The following is a 9,333-nucleotide window of genomic DNA, read 5'->3' on the forward strand; positions in this document are numbered from 1 at the left end:
TCAGGCACCACCCGCCTCTGCCTGCGGGGGGCGGGGCGAAGCGGTGAGTGGCGGCCCGGCCAGCCAATGACCGTGCGGCGCTCGCCACCACGCGCGGTCGCGCGCTCTCAGGCCCCGCCCCGCCGCCCCTCAGCGGCGGGTGGGGGCGGGAGGTCATGAGGGGGCTGAGGGACCGAGCATGGCCGCCCTGAGGGACCGGCCATGTCGTCCCTGTGGGAGCAAGTCCTGTCTGCTCTGAGGGACCGGTCATGTCATCCCTGGGGATCAGTCATCTCATGCCTGAGGGATCGGCCGTGTCTGCCCTGAGGGATCGATCATGTCATCCCTAAGGGATGGATCGTCTCCTCCCTGAGGGATCGATCATGTCATCCCTGAGGGACTGACTGATCGTGTCCTCCCTGAGGGATCAGCCGTGTCTGCCCTGAGGGATGAGATGAGCCTGGTGTCCTCAGAGGCAACGCTGAGGAGAACCAGCAGCTCCACAAGAAAACAACCACGTCACCTCACGCTGTCACACCAAATCACAGTGGCTGTGGTGAAAAAAGGACGGTGACAAAAGCCCCCGCTAAAGACTGCCGAGCTCAACCCCCGCTAAGAACCGCACTTCAAGGAGACACCCGGAGCAGAGGTTTCTCACCAGAGGTTCTCCCCGTTGCACCCATGGTAAAGACAATTTGGGGATGCTGCGCTTTGAGGTGTAAGGTTTGTACCCGTGTTGTTCTGATACTTTGTTCTGAGCACTTTGCACACACACCTGGCTGCACACAAGTGACACCGCCACACTCGGGGCCATTCCGGCCTCAGGGAGCCCGAGGGGCGGGTGAACAACACCCGAGCAGAGCCCACAGCCCTCAGTGTTACCATACATGGCCAAAAACAAAACTCCTCGAGCTTCCTCATCCGTTTGGGCCGACGTTTGCACTATCATTTGCATGTGGTTTGCTGCTTAAGGGGAGTGATGTTTCAGGGGAGCGACACCCCGCTAATTCCCCTTCTAATCCTTCAGAATTTGAAGGAATATGTGTCGTGATGAGCTGAGCTGAGAGCCCTCCTCCTCCCGCATGAAGCAGTGACAAGACCATGAATTACCCCGTGAGTGATAGCTGGTGTTAAAACACACTGGAAACCTCAGCGAGATACATTTGTCCTGGTCTGACTGTCACAGCTGATGGAAACATCAGTAGCTACAGATTAAACAAATGTTATCCCGCGTTTATTAACCTTTGACACTACATGTAACCACTGATCCAACAAGCGGGAAAGCCTCTCTTGCCTACCGAGCAACACCTTGATAAAAAAGTGATACACACAGAGGTTGGACTGGTAAGGCTGCACCCCTGCCCACGACAACAATTACCCTGAAATTAATTAATAACTTCCTTCTGAAAGCCAGCCCAGCACAATTACACCACCCTGCTCCTTCAAACAATCATGGTAAAGCTAAAAGAGAAGAAAACAAAAGCAGCCTTGGAGCAGAGCTGCAGGTAACCTGGAATTTAGGGAGTTCAGGTGGTGATTCACATTTTCCACATACATACGTGACGTGTTGAAGGTCACGGAATGAGTCAGTGATAGAGCTGAGAGTCCTGCCTGCCCATCCTGAATTTATTACAAGTCTCAGACCTGTAGGGAAGGGGTTAAAATTTTATAAAGCTGATATTTTAATCGTGTACCAAGTGATGCTTTAGCCTGGACTGGAAAACAAGAGCGAAGGCAGCAGCACCCAGCACCACCCAACAGCTCAGAAAGGGGAACCAAGGAAGATTTTTGGCCTCCAACTAAAAAGAAAGTGACACACATAGGACACAAAGTGAAATTCATCCTGAGAAATCTGATTGAAGCCTAATCCTCTCAACAAATGCCATGGGAAGGGTGGATCCTGCAGGGATGGACGTTCTGTGCTCGACACAGCGCTGCAAGAGTCACTAAGGATGGACTCAGGTGGAAATGATACCTGCAGAATTTTTACTAGAGCTTCCTAAAACAGCTGGGTGAAAACACTCCAAAGAACACGCAGATCCTGTCTGGGATTAACGAGCTGTTTAGATCACAAGGTGATGAAGAAATTACAGGAATTTTAGTCTGAATTCTCCAACAAACAGAAGGAACAGCTCAGGTTTTACATGTGCTCTTTGGTTCTGCTGTAACCACTAATTTTCATCACTTCAGGTGAGTAAAACCACCCTAACAAACAATTTAAATGTTATCCAGAGTGCTGCAAGCCCAACAATTTGTCAAAATACGCCACAAATCCTAATATTTCTAAAGGAAAATCACCAAATCCCTACAAGCTACAAGGAACCACACACCAAAGTTTACCCCATTTTATCAGCACCTGGTTAGCCACATTTTGCAGAAATTCAGGATTTATTAAAAGATCCATTTCACCACTTTTAGCCATCCCGCATATTTTCCCCTCGGCTACATCACTGCAGGATTGCTGCAAACTATCTCACAGCCTTTATACGGAAACAGCACCGTGGCTACAGACTCCACCTCTGAAACTTATGTCAGCTGCTAAATTTAGCCTCCTGCGAATATGCATCAACTCCATCCCTGCAATAAATCCCCCTCCTTTGCTCCTGGGATGAGCCTGATGTGCTTCATAAGGACCACGTTGGGTGTGTCCCACAGCCTTCCCCACCAGGGAGATGCTTGTAGTTAGAGGAGGTAAAGAAACACCTGAGGCATGTATTTTTTAGGAGAAATTTTGATTATATTCTTCAGTTTGGTGTCTCTGAGCCCACCCAAAGGGGTGGCAAACCCCGTTTTTTGGAACCAGTGAGGTCACCGGAGGGATGAATTTGTCTCAAACGTTTAATTTTGCTGAAATCCTCATTGCTAAATATATTCTGAATGGAGGGAAACAGCTTAGGGAGGGTTTAGAGAGATCAGCAATTTAAAGTCATGTTATTTTGCAGCTTAACTGCTAAATCAAGTGAAATATGCCAGACAGGACAGTCTTGAACCCTGGGTTTGCAGGTATCCGAGTTATACAGCTTTTCAAGGACTTTTATGTCCTTATTTATCTATTTATTTCCCGAAGCCTTTTGATTATTATTATGTTTACTTTATCATAATATTTAATTACCAGGCAGTACTGGGTTCTCCCACATCAAATTTGAATATTTTTATATTTCTCCTTCTATGGCTTCCATAATTTAGGGATCCCAGCAAGGCCACACCCAGCAGCATTGGGAAGAGCTGCTCCTGCTGAAATCAGGGATGTGATCCTACTTTTCACCTAACATTATTGGAATTTAGTGATTTTTAATGCAGGGAAAAGTTCCCTGCCTATGGCAGGGGGTTGGAATGAGATGATTTTTGAAGTTCCTTCCAACTCAAACCATTCTGGGATTCTGGGATTCTCTGAAATCTGAACTGATTGCAGTGACAAACCCACCCCACCACACTTTCTGTCCGTGGAATTAGATTTACTCTCAGCATTAATTTACTTTTTCTACCTTGTTTCCTCCATGTCCATGGGCATGGAGTGAGTGCCAGGGGCAGCTTTATGAAACTACTCCCAATCCTGGTTTTTAAGAGACATCTCCATGATCATCAAGTGTTGAGCAGCTGCCAGGATGAAATTGTTCTCAGAGCCACCACATAAGGGCTCTGGATAATGGGAAATCGATGCTGTCACTGGCTGGGAGGATGTACTGCCCAGGGAAGTGTTCCCCAGCTCCTGCAGAGGGTTTGTCTGGAGAGAGAGGGAGAGCAAAATCCCTTTGGACAGGCCTTATTCAATCCTTGGCCAGAAAGGGGAGCTGTAGAATTAGGGAATGAAGATAAGGAGAGCAAAATGTTCCATCAGATGTTTCGAAACAACAGCCAGGAAAGGAGAATTGTCTGAAAGCATGGCAGAGCTCATGGGCAAGGGAAGAGGAAAACATGGATTAAAGGCCAGGGTTAGGAGCCAGCACCCCTGAGCTTTATTGCCATCTCTGTGTGACATGGAACCATCACTGTGCTACTGCCAGACCCCAGAACTGGGGTCACATCACAAACCCCCCTCCCCAAAGGGCAATAAAATCCTCTGTGGTGAGTGAGGGCCTGTGCTGACATCGCTCCTGTGCTGCTTGGAACGGCTGGAAGATGCTGGAGATGGACAAGGAATGAGTGAACATTAGGCCAGGATGTGCATTAATAATTGATGTTATTGTTATTAATGATTTACAATAGATTTCATCAAGCACATCTATTACTGCATCTCCCCACTCTCACACCTTTTGTGCAGCAATATCAATGTCAGACACATCCCTCCCAACTCAGCTGGAAGAAAGGCATCAAAAAAAGAGTTTTTACAGCAAAAAAGAAACCTCTAATTTCAAGCTGATCTATTTCCTCGTGTATTTTTCTCCATCATTGGACAGGACTGTGAAATATATTTTCATTTCTGTTTCTTCAGTGAAGGGGAGGTAGGTCCCAGTACTTAATTAAAATGTTGGGCCACTGAATAAACCCAAAGCAATTGCTTGCAACAGATGGGATTTCCTTTGTTGCTGCCTCCGTATGATTAACGAGGAGGAGAGAGACAAGAAAGCAGAACTGAAATTAAAAAAAAAAAGAGAGAGAAAAAAAGAAAGAAAGAAAAAAAGCAAGCTGTATTTTATTTACAACATGGATATCCTGGGATTGACAATTCCTAGCATCCTGAGCAGCAGGAAAAAATCAGGGAGGCAGGGAAGGAGCCGGGGCTGGGCGCTGGGGTTCCTGGGCACTGATCACAGAGCCTCAACATTCAAGCACTTTGGAATCCTTTTGCCATCTCCTTCTGTTTCTCTCCCTGCTGTCTAGGATCAGGTTGGACCAAAGATGCTGGAAAAATCAGAGGTATAAGAAAGGAAACACATAAGGGTAAATCCAGGTGAGGTGTCTGTGTTTGAGATTTGGGAAGATCAATGTTTAACCCAGCTTTTAAAACCCCAACAGACTGTCATGGACAGAGCAGAATGGAAAGCTGTTCCTGCTCTTCTTCCTGCTCCAGTGGAAGGTGTCCCTGCCAATGCAGGGGGTGGAACGCGGTGGGCTGTGAGGTCCCTCCCAACCCGTACCATTCCGTGAGTCTCTGATTTTTTATTGCAACATTTCCACAGTTCAGCACTGAAATATTGTCTCAGCCCTCCCTGTTTCTTCAGGAGAGCAAGGAGGTAAATTTGTGTCAGGAGGGATTGAGCTGCAGCTGGTATTGCCTTGGGGAGGGAGCTGATTCCTTGTATCCCTTCCCACCTCCTTCTTCTGCCAGCCCTATTCCATCCACCTGCTCCTTCCATCCCAGGAAGGATGTGCTGCTCAAACATCCCAGTGCCTGGTGTAGCTGACGGGAACGCTCCAGCTCAGTGATACCAGACCCTCCAGTGATATCAGAACCTCCCTCTCAAGGAGCGTGGAGATCCAGACACTCAGATACCACCCCCCTGCTCCGTGCTCTGAGCCTGGCACTGCTTGCAGTGACAAATATCTCCCACCTCTACTTCTTTACATCATGCAACGTGTCCTCAGCTGCTTCCTGAGAGCACAGGAGCTGTTTGTCATCCCTGCAGGGATTTTGTCATCCCTGACACACTCAAACTGTGGCACGTTCATGCTCTGACTCTGTCGCGACAGTAACCGACAGCACGGCGTGGGATAATCACACCTATTTTTTAAGCAAACTCAGTTCAAAGCCACCACAGATTTCCTGTGCCTCAAAACACTTATTTTCCCTTATAAGGAAATGCACAATTGCAGATTGTCACTGAACAGAAGATGGGAGTTAAGCAGCGTGGGTCGGGTGGCTCCTTGCGGGATCCAAACTCTCACACAAACACTCATTTCTATCCCTCCCTATTTCTGCAGAACTGCTGTTTTACCAGGAAAATTTCAGCCGAGTTCACTTCTCCATATTTTTTGCAGTGAAAGGGTTTCCAAGTTGATGTCATTCTCCTGAAAGGCTTATTCAGTGAAGTCACAGTGCAGGAGAAAAAGAACTTAGAGAAAATAATGCTGCTTTTTTATAGCTAAAATAAAATTACATTGGCTCACCCAGCGCCTGGAGAGACAGAGGCAAATAATCCCACATGGCAGTGGGAGGAAGCATCTTATGGACACTGCTGCACTGTAGCTGCTGTGAGAAGCAGTGAACTGTATTTACTCCTACACGGGAGTCTGACAAAATAAATCTTTCTCCAAAACAGTTTCACTGCACCAAGGGCTTTGAACCAACACCTGATTCCCATCCTGCCTCCTTAGGAGAATCCATGCGCCCTGAGCACATCCCGTCTATCACCCGCCTATTCCCGGCATTTATTCCCCATCCACGGCCATGCTCCCACCTCCCCTCCCCACCAGCCCTGGAACAGCGACCTTTAGGATCCCCCCAGCCCCACGGCAGAGCCGGGACCCCTCACTCCTCACCTTTTTTGGGCACTGGTGCCGCTGCCGTCCCCTCCGACGCCTTGGGCTTTTCGAAGGTTTTCTTGGCATCGGCAACTTTAAGCACATTCTCGTCCTCCTGACTCTTCCTCCCCTTCCGCTCCGGCTCCTCCGAGCCCCCTCCTCCCGCAGTCCTGCCTCCAGGGAGCAGCTCCGTGCCCGCCGCTGCCCACTGCTCCCTGCCAGGCTTGGCCTCATCGCCGAGGGGCTCCAGCAGCGCCTCCGTCAGCGCCACAGCCTTGCTCATACTCAGAGCCAGGCTCTCCTTGCTGTGGGTCCTGACAGGAGGGGCCGGCGGGGTTCTTTTCGGGATGTAGGAATCGAGTTCATCGGCTTCACCTCCAAGCTGCTCCCTGCTCTCCGGCAGCTGGCCGCTGCTTTGTCTCGAAAGCTTCCCGGTGTCTCTGGCCACCGAGGGATAATTTGTGACCGCAGGGACCATTCTCTCAAGGCTCTTCACTACCTGCTGGTCTGGCTCGGGCTTCCCGGTCGGATGCTCCTCGCCGGCCTGGCCGTTCTGGCACAGCTCTGGCGTTCTGTCGGGCTGGGGGGTGAAGCTCCACGCCTGCCTCAGGCTCTCGGCTGCCTTGCTGCTGTCCCTGGGGATGTAGGAGACAGGTGTTCCTGCCTCCTGCTTGCTTTGCAGGATGTAATCCATGAGGATGGCATTGCGCTCGAAGCTGTCGGACCTGATGGGCACGGTCGGCTTGCTCCCCTCCGAGGGGCCCTTGGGGCTCAGTTTGGTCACTTGCCTGCTCTCCACGCTGCTTTCCGAGTCCGAGCGGCTCATCTGCTTCCTCAGGACTCTTTCCAAGGAATTGAGCCTGCTGAGGCTTGGACTTGCCACCTTCCCATCCCCTGCGTAGTCCTCCCGAATCAAGGGTAGCGTGTCCTCTGGCTCTTCCCATTCCTCCTCAGGTTCCGTTTCTGCCTCCTGGATGAGGCGCCGGTACTCGCTCTCCTCCAGCCGGTAGACCACCGGCCTCACCGTCCTGCCCGTGCCCACCCGCCTGGGCACCACCTCCAGCTCGTACACCTTCGGAGGGGCTTCTCCCTCCTGCCCTCTCCTGCACCCTTTGGACACGGGATGCTCTTCCAGGCTCAGGTCCCCTGCCAGCCCCCGCTGCCCTCTCTGCCCACTGCTGCTCATCTCTGACCTCTTGGCAGGGCCTCCGGTGTCACTCCGGATGTTGGGGAGGTCCCCCCGCTCCCGGCTGTGTCCCAGGCCCTCCTGGCTGAGCTGCAGCAGTGGATAATCCTCACACATCCCTGCGGACTCTCCCCGGGAAGCTGGGCAGTCTCTCCCCCTCGCCTTACTTGTGTCATCCCGTAAATATCCACAGTACTGCCAGGTGGAGGCTTCCATGGCTGGGAGCTCTGTCACCGTAAATCCTGGTTCCAAGTGCTTTGGGACTGGCCAGCCAAGATTTTTCCCACCTTGGGTCTCAGCAGGCTTTCAGCACCGCCTTCTCCTCGCTCCGCTCTGGGAGACGGCAGCACTTGGAAGCGTCGGAGCCCGGGTCATGTGAACTGGCGTTCCTTGGCCTCATGGCCAGCGGAGAGGAACATCCCGTTGGCACGATGGAGCCTGTGCTCTGCTGCTCCTGACACCACACCCAGCACAGCTGATGCCATGCTGGTCCCTACCCAAACACATCCCACCTGGATAACTGGAAAAACCCCCTCCAGCTGCTAATTTGCTGGTCCATGGCACTTCACAGTCAGGACTTGCTTCCCATCTGCATCCTTCTCCAGGGACTCTCCTCTTTCCCCAACCTGCTCCAGCAGCAGCTCCCCACAGTCCTGTGCAGCAATCCTGGCTTCCCTCCGATTTCGCTGCTTCCAGAGGGATTTACTACCAGGCTGTCTGGGCAGGATCACCTCTGTCAGCTCCTCGTGGGTTTCACAGAGAGATGGAAACCCGCATCCGTGCCCCTGGCACTGTTCCCTGCTCCCTGCCCCGCGCCTGTTGGACGCGGAGCGGCTCCCCCAGCGCTCCTTCCTTGGAAGCAGCGCTGAGCCTTGGGCTGCGTCCCGGAGATCAGGGGAGAGATGCCGCCTGCACGGAGCGTGCGGGGCAGAGCCGGAGCGGCTGGAATGATCTGCGGGAATACGTTATGGCAAAGGGAATTGCTGTGACGGAGAACAGCATCCCAAGACAAACACAGGAGCCCGACAGCAGCCTCAGACACAACTTTCCCTGCAGAGACTCCAAAACACAATTATCAAAAATCCCTATTAACACGCCGGGCATTTCTCTAAATAACCCTCCAAGGAGAACGTTCCTCCCTTTGGATAATGCTCCGGAAGGCAGTGGAGCCGGAGAGCTGGAGGGCTCTAATCCATTTGTACACAGCTGGGATGCCTGGCATTGCAGCGAGCCGCAGCTCCCAGCCCTGCTCCCAGCCCAGCCGCTGCCCCAGCGCTTTGCCTTTTATGGTTCCCCGAGCCGGGAAGCATCCCGAGGCAGGATGCAGGAAAACACCTAAATCATCCCAAAAGAGATGCCTGCACAGGCACCTCTGTGGTGTCAGGGCTGAGTTACCCCAGTGTCACCTGAAGAGTTGGCAAACAGCCCCCAGGACCTGGCCCCAGCCCAAATGCATCCCCCAATATTCCGTAGGGCCAGAAAATCCTGCAGGGCCTCATCCAGAGCCCTCAAGGACCCAGGCAGCCTCTGAGCATCACCGACCCAGAGCAGCTGTGTGGGTGATGCCTGAATCACAGTCATGATGCCACCACCTCATCCCATGTCCCGTGTCAGGAGTGAATCCCGGCCACTGCCGAGGGGAAGGAGCGAGGGATGAGGGTTATCCTGGCCCTTATCGGCCCAGAGCCAGCCAGGCCCCTCGCTGGGACAGTTCTTTATCAGGGCACATTGCAGAACTGCTCTGCACAGACAAAATCCTGTTTGTT

The 9,333-nt window shown here is 52.0% G+C and overlaps 1 protein-coding gene across 1 annotated transcript in view; it reads right to left on the reverse strand.

Moving 5' to 3' along the window:
• Positions 1-7,861, reverse strand: part of LOC121672419 — a gene marked incomplete at its 3' end in the record, with an annotated part of 35,435 nt that extends 27,574 nt beyond the window's left edge. Inside the window, exon 1 of the mRNA XM_042045061.1 lies at positions 6,400-7,861. Coding sequence (XP_041900995.1) covers positions 6,400-7,783 — 1,384 coding nt within the window. The remainder of the gene's footprint in view (positions 1-6,399) is intronic.
• Positions 7,862-9,333: the final 1,472 nt, after the last annotated feature.

Source organism: Corvus kubaryi, unplaced genomic scaffold (assembly GCF_017639235.1).
Source record: "Corvus kubaryi isolate FWS band 111438036 unplaced genomic scaffold, C.kubaryi_AGA036_p1.0 62000, whole genome shotgun sequence".
NCBI lineage: Eukaryota > Metazoa > Chordata > Aves > Passeriformes > Corvidae > Corvus > Corvus kubaryi.